At 59.8% G+C, this 18492-nt stretch overlaps 2 protein-coding genes across 23 annotated transcripts in view; both read left to right on the top strand.

Moving 5' to 3' along the window:
* UBAP2L (ubiquitin associated protein 2 like) overlaps positions 1-9217 on the top strand; it is a 51039-nt gene extending 41822 nt beyond the window's left edge. For 8 of the 21 annotated variants that reach the window (XM_030542467.1, XM_030542484.1, XM_030542476.1 and 5 more), the window contains 8 exons: positions 11-64; positions 750-831; positions 3439-3656; positions 3759-3864; positions 6724-6791; positions 7310-7507; positions 7934-7996; positions 8621-9217. In XM_030542467.1, the coding sequence (XP_030398327.1) occupies positions 11-64; positions 750-831; positions 3439-3656; positions 3759-3864; positions 6724-6791; positions 7310-7507; positions 7934-7996; positions 8621-8716 (885 nt within the window). In that variant the 3' untranslated portion in view covers positions 8717-9217. Of the gene's footprint in view, positions 1-10; positions 65-749; positions 832-3438; positions 3657-3758; positions 3865-6723; positions 6792-7309; positions 7508-7907; positions 7997-8620 lie in introns of all 21 variants that reach the window. The other 13 variants (XM_030542472.1, XM_030542487.1, XM_030542485.1 and 10 more) reach the window with 6 other exon arrangements.
* Positions 9218-11380: 2163 nt separating this feature from the next.
* On the top strand, positions 11381-17181 carry LOC115639572 (pro-interleukin-16-like). Of its 2 annotated transcripts, none has more exons than XM_030542517.1 (7): positions 11381-11646; positions 13103-14475; positions 14989-15142; positions 15579-15677; positions 15812-16052; positions 16130-16249; positions 16852-17181. In XM_030542517.1, the coding sequence occupies exons 2-7, from the start codon at positions 13379-13381 to the stop codon at positions 17004-17006; spliced, it is 1866 nt and encodes a 621-aa protein (XP_030398377.1). In that variant the 5' UTR covers positions 11381-11646; positions 13103-13378; the 3' UTR covers positions 17007-17181. The 2 variants fall into 2 exon arrangements, with proteins under 2 accessions (XP_030398377.1, XP_030398379.1); XM_030542519.1 differs by having other exon boundaries at positions 11394-11646; positions 13103-13461.
* The last annotated feature ends 1311 nt before the right edge of the window (positions 17182-18492 follow it).

The following is an 18492-nucleotide window of genomic DNA, read 5'->3' as shown; positions in this document are numbered from 1 at the left end:
CCTTTCTTAGCCACAAGTGTATGGTTATGACGACTTGCAGATGCTTCAGACGAGATTCCCATTGGTGAGTGTGTAAAATAAGATTTGTAAGGCGCTTCTCTAATCCTAGCAACTGGCCTGCATCTCTGGACCTAACCAGTGAATCCAGACAGGCATGCCAGGTTGTAAGATATTTGTGAGAGACTAGAAAAATGGGATTCCGTGTGTCTACAGCTGTGGTGCTTTCTGTAGAGGTCACTCTACTCAATTTGATCAGTTCAGCTCCTCCACATGTTCTTCGGGCACTTGGGAACCAGTAGCATTAATTATTTGGCCAGCAGTGATGATTGGGACGGTAGGTTTCTGAAGCCGAATCCAAACAAGCAGAACTCTGCTCACTGTGAGTGGGCGGATGGTGCTGACTGTCTCCAGAGACAGGGAAATGCTTGCCCCGGGGATGTGGCACATGTCTGCAGAAGGGAAGTTGTTCTTGTTGCTGTGGCTGTGATGCTGCAGGTACAGTCCTGGATCTTTAAAGAGCATGGATACCAGTAAACCCTTTCTAGCTCTTCTAATGACCAGACAGGGGGATGGTAAATGCAAGAGAAAATCCGGAGTTGCTACCAGATGCGATCAGCCTACCATGTGACTGATTTGAACTGCTTTACTCCAACACACTGGGCTGTTGCAGCCTGGAAATCCTGTTTCTCCAAGAGGCCTGCCTTTGTAATAGCATGTAGCTCATTGCGTTTTCTCCATGTCTCTTTCAGGATTATTACAGCATCCCATTCCCTACCCCCACCACCCCGCTGACTGGAAGAGATGGCAGCCTGAGCAGCAATCCGTATTCTGGTAGGAGAGAGGCATTCAGGGTGGCTTGGCTGTAGTGTAAGCCCTGGGCAATGTTTTCTTCTGAAAGTAAAATCTCTGTGTGCATGAGTTTTAACGCTGCACCTGGAAGCAGCCAAGCAGGGAAGCTCTTAGATTCTGGATGCTCCACATGGCAGGCTCTACTGGAGCCTCTCTGACTGCAGCTCAGCCTGGTGTGTTTCTCCCACTGAGTGTGTGGCATTTCCTATGCTTTGCTCACCCTGCACTTAACCTGCCATGCTAGGGAAGGGCTTTGAGACCAGCCATTTGTTTCTGAGCCGACTCGAACTCCTGCTGTTCATTGTAGTTTCCTGTGCACTGCCCTGCTGGGACTAGCACTGTGCGGTTCTATCCTCGGGAGTGTGGGGTGGCTGGCGGAGCAGGCACCACCCATGGCTTGCGGTGGTTCGCCAACTTAGTGGCTTTATTGGTTCCTTTTGGTTCCTCTGACAGTCCCATTTCTGGTGTGACCATGACTGGACACTTCATTGCAGTAAAATATCTAGAGGGATCCATTGAGCAGGCAGATGAAGAGCTGCCTGTCTGGCTTGGCAAAGCAGCGTCTAAGCAGAGGAAGGTACAGTTGGCAGATACTTGGAGGCAGTAGAACAGGGGTTGGCAACCTCTGGCACGTGTGCCGAAGGTGACACTTGAGCTGATTTTTCAGTGGCACTCACCCTGCCCGGGTCCTGGCCACTGGTCCGAGGGGCTCTGCATTTTAATTTAATTTTAAATGAAGCTTCTTAAACATTTTAAAAATCTTATTTACTTTCCATACAACAATAGTTTAGTTATGTATTATAGACATAGAAAGAGACCTTCTAAAAACATTAAAATTTATTACTGGCACACGAAACCTTAAATCAGAGTGAGTAAATGAAGACTTGGCACAGCACTTCTGAAGGGTTGAAACACAGGAGGGACAGGAATGCTGAGAAGTAACAGCATGAAATTCAGGCTGAAGAGCTGGAAAATCAGCTCCTTTTGGCCTTGGGGAATGTCCCAAGGGAAGAGTCGGGTGGGGCATTTCAGATCTTTATTGGGCACCACCCTAGCAAATGCGCCCTAGGGGCCAGTCCGGAGCTGGAATTAGGAGGGGCCACCTCGCCTGAAAGGGGCTTTCTGTCCCACCTCCAGCACTGAGGCCTGCAGTTCGCTCCTGAGCTGCTCGTCTTTGCTTTCCTGTGCGTTGCTTCTCCTCTTGCTTCAGGCAGGAAGGGCTTTGGACCAGCCCGCTGGACTCAGAATCCCAGCCCCAGGCTGGTGGGCTGCCACATGCATAATTTGCCACGTTAGCACTGGAGCCATAATTGGCGTTTGTGGTTGTCCTGGAGCTGGCTGTCGGCAGAAGTCACTGCCTTACTATGTGTGCTCTGAATGGGGAGAGTGTTTGCAGGGTAGAGCGAGCAGGTGCTCTTAAAGAAATGCAAATGGAGGCTTCCCAGACCCCTGGGCCTGTGCCTAGTCTGCAGGGCCAGCTGCTGGCAGGAGCAGAGGAAGTGATATTTGCGAGTATTCTCTGCAGGCCATTGGGCCCCTGCAACGTTCTGGGTCTCTGCCATGGCATGGAGAGCACAGAGGTGTGAGCAGCATTGGAAAAAGAAACTATTCACATCTTCAGCTCGTCAATATCTGACTCTCACGTTCAGGGAGACCTGAGCACCGGGCAGCTCCTGGCTGACGGGGCAGGGCTCTTCGGGTATGTCTACACTGCATCTCAGGCACCCGCTAAGGGGCTGTCTAACAATGGTGAGATGCTTGGGCTGCAGCCTGAGCTCTGAGACCCTCCCACCTTGCAAGGGCTTAGAGCCCGGGCTGCAGCCCAAACGCCTACACTGCCATTAAACAGCCTGGGAGCCTGAGCCCCGCAGGCCCCCCGCTGTACACCGACCCTTGCAGCTTGGAGTCGCTGGTGAGCTGCTGCTTTGTCCTGGGCCTGTTCCAAGCGTCATTTGGAATCGCCATAAACTGTGGGACTCTACTTGCGAGATCCTGGTGTGTCTGGCGCTCGGGCTGTGAGTGTGGGGCCTGTAGGAGTCTCTCAGACAGACCCCGGTGTGGGTGGGTCTTGCTCCCTTGTGCGGGGGTTGGAGTGGGAAGGCCATAGGCTGCTAGAAGGGCTTGTTGAAGCACTTCGGCAGGACACTGTCATGTAGATTAGCCCCTGGGGAGCTGATTACAGGAACCCCTCTCCCTTTGTGGTCTGCTTGCGCTATGGGTTGTGAGGGGCACAGAGGACAAAGGGGCTGCTGTGTGTCTGTAGGTCCAGCTGCAGAAGGGTCCGAGATTAGTTCTCTCAGTGTACCAGGCCCCTCTGATTTAATGGCTTGGAATCCTCAAAGGATCATCTGGAGGTTGGGGCAGGGGCCTGCGTTGTGTTCCTGGCTCTGCAGCTGTCACTCTGTGACCCTGGGCAAGCCAGCTCCCCGCCGTGAGCCTTGCTCACCTGTCCCCCATGGGGGGTTGAGGCCAGCTGTTGGCAAAGTTCTTTGAAATCCTTGTGAAAGGTGACCAGTGCAAAGCAGTCGCTCACGTATCTGTCGCTCAGCCCGGCCACCTCATTCCCACCTGTCTCCCTCCCCACTCCAGGTGACCTCACGAAGTTTGGCCGAGGTGACGCCTCCTCCCCTGCTCCAGCAACAACTTTGGCACAGCCTCAGCAGAGCCAGACGCAGACGCACCATACCACGCAGCAGACGTTCCTGAACCCAGCTCTGCCTCCTGGCTACAGTTACACCAGTCTGCCATACTACACAGGGGTACCAGGGCTCCCCAGCACCTTCCAGTATGGGCCCGCCGTGTTCCCTGTGAGTGCTCCTGCTTCCCACGCCTCGGGGGGCGGGGCGGAGACAGGGCGTAGGAGCCTGGCTGGCCCCGTGCTCACCATCCTGGCCCCTTCCTTTCTCTAGGTCGCTCCTACCTCTTCCAAGCAGCATGGTGTGAATGTCAGCGTCAACGCGTCAGCAACCCCTTTCCAGCAGCCCAGCGGCTATGGCTCTCATGGATACAGCACTGGTAAGAGACGTTCGGTGGCCTGTCAGTCGGTACGTCTGTAACGTGTGGAGCGTTGTTGGGAGTCACGGGAGAGGAAACGGGCAATTGTCCTGGGCTGGAACCAGCTAGTCCACTGAGTCTGCCTGCTCTGGGCTGCTGGGCTGTCACAGACGATGCCTTTTGGCATTGGGTCTCTCCTGGCTGCTGTTGGAAACCAAGTGCTGCTGCAGGCTGGGCAAACACCACTCTCAATCCCAGGCCGGGAGATCCATCAAAAATCATCCTGGGGTCGGACTGTGCCCAACGTTCCTGAGACTGACTTCAAGAGCCCTGGGGCTAGAATGGCTGCTTATCCAGGGGCGTTTACACCTCATAGGGAGGGCACCTGCTGGCTAATTAGAAGCAGTGCTGTGGAGTGGAGTCCTGGGTTGAGGGGCAACTTGTCCGTGAAGATGCTGGGATGTCCTCTCTGTTTATGTACAGACACCTTGTTCTTGGTGGATTGCCCATGGGTGAGTGAGAAGAGTGAGGGCCCAGAGTGCTTCCTGGGAATGACTTATAAGATATTCACGTGTGGCTCTAGAGGGGTGGCCAGGACCCCCGGCACTTGGGTGAATTCTTCTTGCTCTCCCGACTGTCTGTGACCTCTAGCCTGGAGGGCAGACAGATGTACAGCCCTTCAGAGCTGCTGCAGGATTTAGCCATCAGCTGACTGACATAGCTGACATTTCACTTTCCCATCTGTAGCAGCATCGAGAGTGGACTCGAGAGAGACAGTAGCCCTGATGCACCCTTGTACAGCATATTGATTCTTGACCGGCCCAGCCATATCCCTGAGTTAGTTTGTATGGGATGCACGGAGCACTGCACACACTTCCGGAGAGTCACGTGCTGGATTGCTGGCTCCCCAAGCATCGCTCTCATAGACAGATAGCATTTAAAACTAGCAGGGACCATTCGATCATTTAGATTGACCTCCTGTATGTGTCATAGGCCTGAGAATTTCACCCACATATCCCTGTAGTGAGTCCGATCACTTTTTTGGCTAAAGTGCGTAATCCTGAAAGGCAACCAGTCTTAGTCTGCAGGCATCGGGGGATGGACAATCCACCCCTTCCCTTGGCAGTTAGTTCCAATGGTTAATCCCCTGAACTGAGAAAAACGTAGGCCTAATGACGGTGCTTAACTCCCCTGAGAGCTAGGAAGTTTTTCCTGATCCCATGTACATCTCCCTTGCTGCAGATTGAGCCGTTACTTGTTATCCTACCTCCCGTGGCCGTGGAGAGCAATTGATCATTGTCCTCCTTGTAACCGCCCTTCATGTATTCAAAGACTATCCAGTTCTTAATCACTGCCCCTCTGTTGTCTTCTCTCAAGGCTGAACCTGCCCAGTTTTTTAACCTTTCCTCCTAGGCCCAGTTTTCTAAACCTTTGATCATTTTTGTTGCTCTTCTCTGGACTCTCCAGTGCTTCCTGACCTGGCCCCCAGAGCTGGACACAGGATCCTGCTGAGGCTTTGCCAATGCTGAGTAGAGCTGGGACAGTGACCTCTCGTGTCTTACGTGCGACACTCCTCTTAATACGCCCCAGAAGTTTTTTCCACCTACATCGCTCATTGCCTCATTCAAGTTATGATCTCCTTGAGCCCCCAGGTTCTTTTCAGCAGTACTAACACCTAGCCAGTTATTCCCCACTTTTAATTGGGCATTGAATTTTTTACTTCCCAAGTGAAGGACTTTGCACTGTCTGTATTTAATTTCACCTTGTTGATTTCAGACCAACTCTCCAATTTGTCATGATCCTTCTGCATTCCTGTCCTCTCCTCCATCGTGCTCACAGCCCCTCCCACCTTAGTGTCACCTGCACGCTTGCTGAACATGCTCTCCACTGCGTTATCCAAGTCATTAATGAAAATATTGACTAGTACCAGTCCCAGGCCTGTCCCCTGCAGGACCCCACTAGATACACCTCCCACTCTGACAGCAGACTGCTGATAACACCTCTTTGAGGTCAGGCTTCCAACCAGTTCTGCAATCACTTTATAATAATTTTATCTAGACCACATTTCTCATTGGAGACACAAAGAAACTGCTTTGGCAGCAAATTGTTCTCTTCTTGGAGACAAGAGCTCCCTGTCACCCTTGCCTGATTGTCTCCTCCTTGACGGATCTTGAACTTGGGGTTCGGTGCCATTGGAACTGTTCCCTGTACCAGCATTAGCAAGGTGCGAAACAGCTCCACGCAGAAGGACTGGCATGTGGACTGAATGCTGGTGTTGGGCCGTCTCCTCGGCACACCCCTTAGTAATGCCAAGGCTGCCTGGTGACAGCATGTAAGCTCTGCGGGCACACCCCTGCAGAGCATTCAGCTGTCTCGGGAGCACACAGCCCAGGGAGAGCGCACCAGTGGAACCAGAGAGATGAGGACATGGCAGCTGGTAGAAATGGGTGGCCATGGAAGGCCAAGGTCAAAACCCCTCTGGGGACTGTGGTCTGGAAAGACAGAGCTGTCGTGCCCTTCATAGGAGCTGCTGCCGGGGGCCATCTGGCAACTCACACAAAGCAGAGGATTTCTTTTCCTGGTGTCATTGGGTTGAGGCAGAGGGGTAGGAGCGGGGTGGGGTGTCAGACCAGGGTATTCAAGCTGGGAATGTGAGAGATTCTCCACTTTCCTGAGAAGGGGTTTCCTCCTGCCAGGCAGGGGCTCTCACCAAACCCCACCTGGAGGGGGGTGACTCTCCAGTGGCTGTATTCAGTGCTGTGGCTTCTTCCTGCCCAGGAGTGGCACTGGTTCCCCTGGTAACCCCAGGGTGCCCACCCCCTGCCTGCCTGCAGATGGAGCTCCTGCCTGACGCTGCCTTTTGGATTCCTCCCTCCACAGGTGTATCAGTGACGTCCAGTAACACGGGAGTGCCAGACATCTCGGGCTCAGTCTACTCCAAGACCCAGGTTGGTGTCTCGTCCAGTCTCTGGGCAGATAGTAGCTGGTGGTGGGGAGGGGTGCTCCGGGGGGACGTGCCAGGCTTTGTGGGGACTGCTGGCCTGTCTGGGTGTCTGCACTGCAGCTGGGAGTGTGCCTCTCAGCCAGTTAGACACTCCCTAGCTTGGCTCGAGCTAGAGCACTGCAAACAGCTGTGGACACAACCTGAGCCTCTGCCGTCGTTGCGACATCCACTCTGCTGTTTGTAGCATGCTAGCTGGACTGAGAAGCATGCTCCCAGCTGCAGTGTAGACATGCCCCCTAATGCAGGGGGCTCTGTGGAGCGATTGTCTCTCTCCCCGCGGAGGAGATCCAGCCAGGCGGGATTTGAGAGAGCGGCCGGAGATGTTGCTTTTGGGGCTGGAAAATGTGTCCCATCTGAAGCAGGCAGGGTGAAAGAGCCTCGTCCTGCACCTGCCCACGCTGCGGCCACTGCTAGCGTGGCTCTCCCCGGCATCTCTCACCCCTCGTGGTGTCTCCTTGGCAGCAGTCCTTTGAGAAGCAGGGATTTCACACTGGAACCCCGGCAGCCTCGTTCAACTTGCCTTCAGCACTGGGCAGCGGTGGCCCCCTCAACCCCGCGACAGCTGCAGCGTACCCACCGGCGCCATTCATGCACATCCTCACCCCGCATCAGCAGCCCCACTCGCAGATCCTCCACCACCATCTGCAGCAGGACGGCCAGGTAAGCAGCCCCCCAGCCCCTGCCGGGTTATTTCCTAGGGCGCTCTCTCGCTCCCCTGGCCCCCCCTTCCCTTCTCATGCCCCACAGCGGACACATGCAGACACGCGGTGACATGCACACGCTCGTTCACGCCTGCACATACACACACGGCCTGTGAGAGGAAGAGGTGAGGAAGGCCTGGGGTGCATCAGCTGGGAGGTACTCAGCGCCACCCCATTGCTGCTGGGCCGTACCAGGTACGTTTAGCCATTGCCCCTCTCCCCAGGAACATACCTGGTACGTCCTGACCTCCCCGTTCCCTGGAATGGCGGCTCCGCAGGCCAGCAGTGGAGGGGTTAATTGCCACCCCCACGATCCCGCCGTAGCTGTCAGGTCTAACCGTGGATTTCTATTGTCATAGTTTGTCCCTTTATTTTACATATCCTGGTACTGCAACAGCTTCCATATTTGCAGATGATACTGTGCTGCCAACGCCAGCAGGAGGACCAGGTAATGAACCTCTCTGAATGATAATGCCTTGCCCCCTCCCCATTCCCGCCCCTAGGCCCCTCAGCGCCCACTCCCGTCCCACCCTGCCAGGCGAGGAGGGAGGCCCTCAGTCAGTAAGTGCACACACACTCACACCCGCGGCACACACACACGCCCGTGCTCACCCCTGCCCACCCCCACCCCCTGGTTCCCTGAGCCCCAGCCCTGGTGAGTCCTCCAGCTGCTGCTGCGTGCTGGTCTTGGAAGCATTCCTGGTCTGGAGGAAGATGCGCGGAGTGGCTCGTGTGGAAGGGGGAGGCGGGGGTCCCAGCTGGGTCGGGGGCTATGGACTGAGAGAGCCGCTGGGCTGGGGGTGCGGTGCGGGTGGCTGGGCCGTCTCTCTGGGCAAGAGCCGCAGCAGGTTGGCGCCATGGCTGCCTTGTGCAGCAGAGCGACGTGCACCTGGCATGGTGAGGCTGGGGCAGCTTACCTGGAACCGGTCTCGCAGGTCTGCAGCTCGTGCTGGTGCGGGACTCCTGGGTTTCAGGGCAAGGTGTGTTCTGGCAGGCCGGGCTCAGGACCCCGGGGATTCTTAGGGCTTCCAGCTCCCCCCAGTAACCCTCTGCTTCCCCTCCACCCCCCCAGAGCGGCACCGGACAGCGCAGCCAGGGCAGCTCCATCCCCCAGAAATCCCAGGCCAACAAGTCCACCTACAATAGCTACAACTGGGGCGCCAACTGAGGCTGCAGCGGCCCTGCGCCCCTCGCCTCTTGCTTCTGGAAGAGAAACGTACCGAAAACGACGACAACGGAACCCGGGGAGGAGAGCGCCCCCTATCCCCCGGCACAGCGCCAGCAGCCCCCGGAGCAGGCCGGCCACATGGCTCTGCATTGTGTCTGTTTTCAGCCACCTTTCCTGTTGTATGTAATATAGAATTTGTATTTTCTCTCTTTCTCTCTCTGCGTTCAGACTCTGAACCGTTTGCCGTAGGGGCCTTTTTTGGTTTTTACTCCTTTCTCCTCCCCCCTTCTCCCCACATCCTGCTGCCCCCTGACCCCGGTGGACCCAAAGGAGTGGAAAGCTGCAAGTCCACCTACAGCAAACCCCCTTTACTATTAGGAATAAGAACAGTCATTGATATGAACAGCATTGTCCGATGAATTAGTTGAAGTGTTTTTTGTACTGTGTTCTAAATTTAATGGATAAATGTGTCTTGTATATAAAAACGAAAACCCCACGCCGTCCTGGAGTCCTCATTTCCTCTGCACACTCCATCGCTCCCGCCAGCCCCGGAGGGCATGTGGAGGGAAACCCTCCTTCTTTTCACTTCTCCATCTGCCCCCTTCCCCACAGTGGGCCCCAGGCCAGGCCCTTCCCCTCCCCCCTTGCACGCTGTAAGTATATTCTGCTTTTGGGTTTTTTTTGGTCTTTTTTTTTTTTTTTTTTTTTTCTATGCAGTCCAGATCTTGTATTTTTCAGTTGGAACTGGTCACTTCAAATGAAGCCCCCGTGCGGGTTATTTACTAAAAGAGAATAAAGATCACAAAGTGATGTGTGTATTTTTTAATACCTACCTTCTGAGCCTTGGTCAGGATTTTTGGCACTGGGCCCTGGAGCAGGTCACAGATGCTGGCGAGGGAAAGCAGCGGGCCGGGCCCTGGCCCAGTGTCCTGATGAGTAGTGGAGGAGGCCAGGCCTGCTCTGTCTCCAGGCCTGCATGCCCCTTTTTGTTTACACTCATGTCTCAGCAGCTGCTTCCCCCCCGGGTCCCCAGGCATCTCTGCCCTTCCAGGGCCCACGCCTTGGTGGGCCGGCTGCAGGCATGTTCTCCTGCCCCAGATGAAGTGGTCACTGGCTACGGGCGGTGACACAGCAGAACTGTGCTCTCGTTAAGAGCTCTTTGCTTAGTCCCCACCTCGAGGCTGCCTGTCTCCTGCATGCCACTGCCAGGTGGGCAGGCCTGACCCCTCCTTACTGCCCTGTCTAAGTCTGTGTGGGGGTTCTGGGCAGAATCCCCCAAGGCCATTCCCACACTGTGCAGGAGATGGGGCAGGAGTCTCTCCTGGGCAGAGGCTGCCACCCAGTGGTGACTAACAGACTAGCTCCTGCTGACCTCCCTGCATGGGGAGGATGGGGTTGGCTTTACAGCCCCACCCAGGATGGCTAATGTGCTGCAGAGCCCACACCTGGGCTGGGAGGGTCTCCGCTGCCCAGGCCCTCCTAGCCCCTCCCCAGTCCCAGCCTCGCCCCAGAGCACATGTCCTTCCCCTCAGTTTTCTCCAAGAGCTGCTGGCCTGTTGGAGTCCCGCCTCACAGTGACCAGCTCTCCTCTCTGGGAGGCAGGAGGGGCAGGTGGGATGTAGCCCTCCTAGAGGAACTGTCTCTGGGTTGGTAAATTGACCAGGCAATTGGTTGATCACAGCTTGGTTCATAATGAAACATACTGGAGACCGGAGAGCTGACATCAGCCAGGTTTTTTGCTAAAGTCCATCACATAGGGCAGGAAATTGGGTTTGACGCAAGCCAGTTCCTGGGAAGCTGTTCTGTGCAGCGTGGCTCGGTTCACACACATGCTGAAGCTACGCGCTTCCTCTGGGAGCATTTGTAAGCTGGTGTGACAAGTTACAGAACTTTCTACCTGCCCCTCACGGCTGACCCATCCATTTGTTCCGTTCCCTTAACTTCCGGCTCTGTCCTTGCCTTCTCCTTGGTCTGGGTACTCGCATTCCAGGTGCTGCTCTGGTCCCTGCCTGTACCAGGGCAGAATGTTGCTCTTTGCACCTTTGACAAGTTTCCTGTTTTCCAATACCAAAGCTGACAGCCGCTTTGCAAAGTGCTCTGTGATTTGCAGCCCTTTGGGCCCTGGAATGGTTAGAAATCCCTACACCCCATATAGCGAGCACCCTGGTGCTGCGTGCTGGTGTACATGGTGTGACGTGATCTTTGTGAGCCTGGCAGATAGTGATCAACCCTTCCCCAGTCGGGGCTTTGCAGGGGGTGCGAGGGCTTGTCAGCAGGGCCGCGCCCCAGGCCAGAGCCACATGTGGCGGTGGCTAGGAACATCCAGGCTGGCCCTTGGTTCCTGGAGAGGGGTGGCTCCCACCTTGTCCCCAGTTGGTGCTGTGCAGGGCCCCTCAGCAGCAGGATCCTGTAGGTTCCAAGCTGCGCCCCAGGGGCCAGTTAACCCTCCCGAGGGCTCTTTGGGCCAGGGGTTAATGGGGGTGAAGAGCGGTGCTCAGGGTGGCAGTCCATGCAGCAGCAGGACTGTGCAATGGGGGGTGGGGGAGAGATGGAGTGAGGGGGGAGCTGTGGCCCTGACACCTCATTGTCTGCCAGCCCCTTTACCCCAGCTTGGCTGCACCAAGGGGCTGCAGAGACACCTCCCCGCGCAGCAGCCCCGTGGCGGGCTCTGTCGAGAAGGGAAGCCGTGGCGGCTTGTCCCAGGCCCAGCGGAAGCAGGCGGGCAGGAAGTCGCCCCTGCACCTTGCTGTGCTGCTCGCAGAGAGTGGGGGGGGCCCTGCCTTTCTAACCCAGAGGCTGCTCAGCACCCCACGTGCACAGCAACGGCCGAGCAAGACCCTCTTGCGGCTCCGGCCGCTTGGCGGCGCCCAAGTCAGGGAGGGTACAGCATCAGCTGACTGCCACCCCCAGGGCTGGGGCTCTTCTGCAGGGTAAGGCCAGGTCAGACCTGCTGGTGGAGGGGGCAGAAACTGGCAGAGACACCCCCCTGACAGCAGTACTGGGAGGAGGGCTGGTCCCATGTGCCCCCCATTGGAGGGTTTATCGAGTACCCTCGGCAGCTGCTCAGGAGGTTGGGGGATGGGAACGGGGTGAGAGGTGGGGGAGAGGTTACCTGGCTCTCGGCGGTGTGTTTTGGGGGAGGTGCTGGGGGGGGCAGCAGAAGGCCAAGGCTGCACTCGCTCTGCCCACGTAATCACAGGCTGTCTTCCCCCGTCCTCGTGGCCGTGCGTCTGCTCTAACCCTGCGCTGCTGGGGAGAGGAGAGGTGCTGCCTCTCGTGTGATGGGGAGTGGGGGGCACCTGGATGAACCCCAAAGCACTGCATCCTGGCTACTTGTGATGGAAGGTGCCTGGCACTTCTCTGGACCCCAGTGTCCTGGCCAAATGCCCACGTGAACGACTCCTCTCCCCATCCCTTGGTTCCCTGGCAGCTGGAGTGGGTGCATCCCTGCCCTCAACAGCTGGCTTCAACAGGCCCATTTAAGACACGTTGCCCAGCTCACCATCAGACTGTTCAACCCAAACCTCCGGCCTCTCGCTGCTCCCTGGGAGGAGCAAGGAACAAAGTCAGCTGCCCGCTGCACACATCCGGCTAGGTCCAGCACCCAGCTGAATGCAGACAGGACCCGTTCACTTGGGGACCCATGTGCAGGTAGAAATGCAGCAGAGTCTGGGTAACCGGTGCCCGTCGGGCTGTGGGGTCTGGGCAGCCAATGCCCATGGCATCTGGGTGGCTGGTGCCCATCAGGCCGTGGGGATACAGGCTGCAAACTTGCAGCAGAATAAAATTCCTGTTTTACTGATTTTTGTAAATCTTGTTACAAATCTGCTGCTGTTTGGTTTTTTGCAAAATGTTTTTTTTCCCTTTAACAAAACCAGGCTCTGGGTGCTGAACAACCCCCCACCCCCACCCCATTCTCCCTGTTATCCAGCTGACGTGTTGCATCTCAGAGGTGGCTGAAGCCATCCCTGGCTAGTTTGTAAAGTGCTTCAAAGTGCTTCTGGATGCAGGATTCAACTGGTCTGGCTCAAGTCCTGCTCACCCAGTGCCGGGCGCTGCCTGCCCTCTCCCAGAGCCTCATCGTTCTTGCAGGCAACCAAATCCAAAAGACACTGGAGTTTGTTCAGTCCCAGACCTGCCCAGAACACGAGACAGTTGGGGCCATGCCTGGCCCCAGTCATGCGGGGGGTTAAATGGCTCCCTCCCACACCAGGGCAGGTTCTGTCTAGATGGCACCTTAAATAACTCAGTAGCTCCAAAGCTCCCGGTAATGACACGCTTGGGGGAGTGAGACTCCGGTGGGGGAGTGCCCAGGCCAGGCCCTGTCGCACGGAGACAGAGCAGGATCCAGGGAATCAACCCCCCTTTGGCTTATGCTTCCAACAGGTCCAGGAGGGACGCAGCAGCCCAGGGCACCCCACGGTCAGATCATCTCCTCAGTCGCTGTCCCGGTCCAGGTGGGCGAGGCTGGGAGGCTTCATCACTCTGGGAAGAAGCCCAGTGCATGGGGGAGCATCCCCCCAGGATGGACATGCCAGGATTGGCTGGGGGAAGCTGACAGATCCAGCAGGACCAGCTACGAGGGATCCAGTGGGATCAGCTGGGGATCCCCCAGCCGCCCCGTGGGACACGGACTTGTAGCTTCCTCACCTGCTGCTGGGAATGGAGCCAGTCGCTGCCCAGACCCCCCACCTGGGCCCTGGCCAACCACAGCCTAGGAGCTGGGCCACCGCAGCCAGGCCTTGGCGAGCTGGGAGCTGTGACAGCCCACAGGGGCCGGGGCTCTCCCCGCGTTTCCAAGTGAGGCCCCTGCAGGAGGCGTCGGCCCAGAGGCCCCTTGACCTCCCGAGCCTCAGCCTGCAGGAGCGGATCAGGTTCTTCCAGAAGAACTTGGCCGCAAGCGAGGAACCTGCCCCCCGGCGTCTCCAGCCCCCCAGCCCCAGGGCCTGGGGGAGGGGGGGCCAGGAGCTGAGGTCCAGTGGCAGGGTCTGGCCGCCCCGCAGGAGTGAGGAGAGAGTCCCGTCCAGCAGGGACCCAGCCCTGCGCCCCAGCAGCTCCGGGCCCCCTGCCCGGATGGAGCCAGCTGGGGAAATGCAGCCTCCCCCCGTCAGGGGCAGGGGCATCAGTGTGGGGCCAGGCTGCTCCGTCAGGCAGCAGGTTCGCTCCTTTGAGCTGCGCTTCGGGGCGAGCCAGGCTTCCTGTGCGGCTGCTGCCCCCCGGGGCAGAGGCAGGCTGACGGGCAGGCAAAGCCAGGCAGGCTGGAGCAGGGAGCTGGAGCCATGGCCCCCTGGGAAAGGGCAACAACTCTCAGCCCTGCCAGCCAGGCTGTGCCTGCCGCAGCCGGAGCCACCAGCCCCTGAGCAGCCCCAGGGGGGCAGGAGAGCAGGAGCCAGGGCCCCGGGGCTGCCCCAGACAGAGCCACCGGCCCCTGAGCAGCCCCAGGGGGGCAGGAGAGCAGGAGCCAGGGCCCCGAGGCTGCCTTGGACCCCCACAGATGCCAGCAGACCCAAGGCGGCCTGGGGGGAAGGTCCAGCTGGTGAGGGGCTGCCAGGGGCCGGGCCTGCTGGGGGGCCTTCCCAGAGTCACCTGCCCAGGTGCAGCCCCTTGACATCCTCCCCGCTCCCCACAGAGGCCAGGGCCCCAAAGCTGCCCCCGGCCCTGCCCCCTGCCCCCTGGGGCCTGGGGGAGTCCAACGGGGACGACTCTGACTCCACAGAGTCCTCACTCACCCAGCTGGACGGCAGGAGCTTCGCCCTCAGGTGGGTAGCTGGGCTGGAGCTGGCCCTGGGGTCTCCCCTCCTGCTCAGCCCTGCCTGCCAGCCTGGGCCTGGGGAGCTCTTGCCCCCTTTCTCTGTGCGGGAGGGCCTGGCACCCTGCTGGTACCAAAGCCAGGGTAACCCAGGGTGGCTGGGTGTGTGAACTTCGCACTGAGAGCCCAGTGCCAGCCACCCTTGGCAGAGCCGGGCAGGACCCAGGGGCCAGGAGCTGAGCGGGAGGAGCAGGGAGCAGGGCTCTGCTGGGATGGGCGAGGGCCTTTGGGGGGCAGCTGGGATTGGTGCAGGGGGGCAGCATTGGGGGGTGCTGGGGGCAGTGTTGGGGGGCAGGTGTGGGTGCTGGGGGCAGTGTTGGGGTGTGGGGGCAGGTGTGGGTGCTGGGGGGCAGTGCTGGGAGGTGGGGGGTGAAGGGCAGGCTTGAGTGGGGGCCGGTGTGGGTGCTGGGGCCTCCATGGGGGGGTGGGCGCCTGGCCGTGACGGGGTTTCTGCTGCCCCCAGCGTGGCCGAGCTGAGGGAGTTTGGCCTGGACGAGGGACACTCAGCATCACTGAACTCCAGCCTGTCCGGCCTGTCCATGATGTCCCTCATCCCAGCCCAAGACCTGGAGCAGCTGCTGGAGGAGGTGAAGGGCCTGGGAGATGAGAGCCAGCAGGTATGTGCTGCCTGAGGGGTGCCGTCCGCCTGTCTGTCCCCCTCAGCCTGTGCAAGGGACCTGTCCTGGCTGGGCCCTAGCCCCTGGGACCCAGGCAAGATTGAGCCGGATTGGATGGGGTCAGAGTGAAGAGGCTCAGGCCAGAGCTCCATGTCGGGCTGGGTCTCCGCGTCGGGCTGGGGCTCCCTGTTGGGCCAGGGCTCCCCATCGGGCTGGGTCTCTGCGTTGGGCTGGTCGGGGACAGGGGAGTTAAAGCTGATCCTTCTTGCGGCCTGGGCCCAGCTGCCAGAGGAGCAGAGGCAATGGCTGCAGCTGGTGGGGGCACGTCATTCCCCAGCCCAGGTGCCCGGGCGCAGACTGGGATGGAGGGGAGCCTTATCCCCCAGCCCCGGGCTCTGCAGAGGCCCCAGCCCCTGACTGGCCTCTCTCCCAGCAGCACCTCCAGGAGATCCAGGTGGTCGTGCTGCACAAGGACCAGGGGGCCGGGCTGGGCTTCAGCCTGGCAGGGGGCAGCGACCAGCACAAGAAGGTGACGGTGAGTGCCGGGGTCCCCCAGGGAGCAGCAGGGGGAGGGGGGCCTGCGACTGGCAGGGCTGGCGGGATGAGAGTGGAGGGTGGGCCTCGACTCTAGGGGCTAACGCTTCAACCCCCTGCCATGATTCCCTGCAGATCCACCGCGTCTTTGCCGGAGGCCTGGCCGCCCAGGAGGGCACCATCCAGCCAGGGGATGAGGTTGTCTCCATCAATGGGCACTCGCTGGCGGGCTGCAGCCATGGGGAGGCGCTGCAAACGCTGCACCGGGCCCGGACTGCCCGGCAGGCCATTGTGGTGCTGCGGAAGGGGGGAGTGGATGGGCTCCCCAACGGCTCCCTCCCAGCACCGGGCCCACAGCCCCCTCCATCAGCACCAGGTGAGTGACGGCCAGACAGGGCCCTTTGCTGAACAGGGAGGGGCTGGCATCTGACGGCTCTGTCTGTCCCCCCCCAGATACCATGGTGAGGCCCGTGCAGGTGGTGAAAGACGCCAACGGGCTCAGATTCAGCCTGGACGGGGGACGGGGGTCGCTGCAGGGGGACAGGCCACTGACCGTCAAGAAGATCTTCCAGGGTGAGAGCCGGGGGGGCAGTGTAGGGGTCAGACAGGGCTGCCCCGCCAGAGTGGGCAGCAACTGAACCAAGCCCCCTCCGGAGGCCTCTGTGTGAAGCAGGTCTGGGGGGCTCTGGCCAGTGGGGCATTGGAGACCCCAAGCCAGCTGGCCCAGTGTCCAGCCATGGTGACTGAGGGCGTGGGGGGATCGGAGCTCGCCCGGTGCTCCCTGCGCTGCCCCTGCTCCCTGAGCAGTGACCTCCTGTCTGCAGGGCTGCGGAGCTGGCAGAGAGCGAGAGGGAGGGAGACATTGGCTGGGGGAGGCTGACTGGGGCAGAGGGTCGCGCTCTGCACAGGAGCAGCTCCCAGCCCATCGCTGCCCTGTGGGTCCCAGCGACTGTCATCAGGGAGGCCTGGCTTTACCCTCACAGCAGCCCCGTCGGGGGAGAGGGCTCGGGGAACAAAGTCCCCCATTGCAAGCGGAGAAATCCCCCCGCCCCCATCCCTACAGCTGGCCCTCTCCCCATGGTCCCTGCTTCATCACCCTGTCTGCATGTGGCCCCAGTGCAGCCCCTCGATCCAGGTCCCAGGGTCCAGGCTTCTCACCCCGGTGTCTCCTGCAGGGGGCCCCAAGGACCTTCTGCAGCCTGGGGATGAGGTGCTCCAGATCGGGGAGAGGAGCCTGCAGGGGCTGATGCGGCTCGAGGCCTGGCAGCTCATCAGGGCCCTGCCCATGGGACCTGTCCAGCTCCTTGTGAGAGAGAAGGGAAAGCTCTGACAGCCGTGAGATCTGCACCCAAACTGGACTTCAGCCCCCAACAGCGCCGGCGTCTCCAGATGGCTGGGGCAGATACATGCCTCCCGCAGCACCAGCACAGAGATGGTTTTCAATGTGGGGGTCTTGTTTCCTGGGCCTCAGTTTCCCTCTCCATACAATGGGGAACATAATCCTGTCTTCGTTTGGCCTGTTTATATCATGAGCACTTCAGAGCAGGAACAGTTCCAGTGTGACTGGGCTGCACCTGGCCCAACGGGGCCTGGTTTTGGTGGGGATCTGGCATGACGGCGCCCCTGATCTCGCTCAGGGTCTGTGGCAGGCTCAGCACAAGGTGTGCTTTGATTTCGCCAGGATCTGTACATGCCCAGCAGAAGGGGCTCTGGACTGTGCCCAACATTGCTCTTGGTGGGGGTTGTGCCCGGCACGAGGGGCCCCCAATCTCTCTGGGGTGAGGGGTGCCCTGGCACAAGGGGTCCCTGATCTCTCTGGGGTAAGGGCCGTGCCCGGCACGAGGGGCCCCGATCTCTCTGGGGTGAGGGCCGTGCCCGGCATGAGGAGCCACCGATGTCTCTGGGGTGGGGGTGCCCGGCACTAGGGGCCCCAATCTCCCTGGGCTGGGGGTGCCCGGCACAAGGGGCCCCGATCTCTCTGGGGTGGGGGCTGTGCCCTGGCACAAGGGGTCCCTGATCTCTCTGGGGTGAGGGCTGTGCCCGGCATGAGGAGCCACCGATGTCTCTGGGGTGGGGGTGCCCGGCACGAGGGGCCCCAATCTCTCTGGGGTGGGGGTGCCCGGCACAAGGGGCCCCGATCTCTCTGGGGTGGGGGCTGTGCCCGGCACAAGGGGCCCCGATCTCTCTGGGGTGGGAGTGCCCGGCACAAGGGGCCCCGATGTCTCTGGGGTGGGGGTGCCCGGCACAAGGGGCCCCGATCTCCCTGGGGTGAGGGCCGTGCCCGGCACGAGGAGCCACCGATGTCTCTGGGGTGGGGGTGCCCGGCACGAGGGGCCCCAATCTCTCTGGGGTGGGGGTGCCCGGCACAAGGGGCCCCGATCTCTCTGGGGTGGGGGCTGTGCCCGGCACAAGGGGCCCCGATCTCTCTGGGGTGGGGGTGCCCGGCACAAGGGGCCCCGATGTCTCTGGGGTGGGGGCTGTGCCCGGCACAAGGGGCCCCGATCTCCCTGGGGTGGGGGTGCCCGGCACAAGGGGCCCCGATCTCCCTGGGGTGGGGGTGCCCGGCACAAGGGGCCCCGATGTCTCTGGGCTGGGGGTGCCCGGCACAAGGGGCCCCGATCTCTCTGGGGTGGGGGTGCCCGGCACAAGGGGCCCCGATCTCTCTGGGGCGGGGGTGCCCGGCACAAGGGGCCCCAATCTCCCTGGGCTGGGGTGCCCTGGCGGGGGAGGGGTGACAAGTGACCACATACAAGGCAGAACAATGGGATGTGTGACTGTTATAAGTTGTTACTTGTATTGTTTATGCTAATTTCCGA

This window comes from Gopherus evgoodei, chromosome 24, assembly GCF_007399415.2.
Source record: "Gopherus evgoodei ecotype Sinaloan lineage chromosome 24, rGopEvg1_v1.p, whole genome shotgun sequence".
Lineage (NCBI taxonomy): Eukaryota > Metazoa > Chordata > Testudines > Testudinidae > Gopherus > Gopherus evgoodei.
The sequence above is the reverse complement of the archived record's forward strand: the minus strand, read 5'-3'. Positions and strand labels throughout refer to the sequence as shown.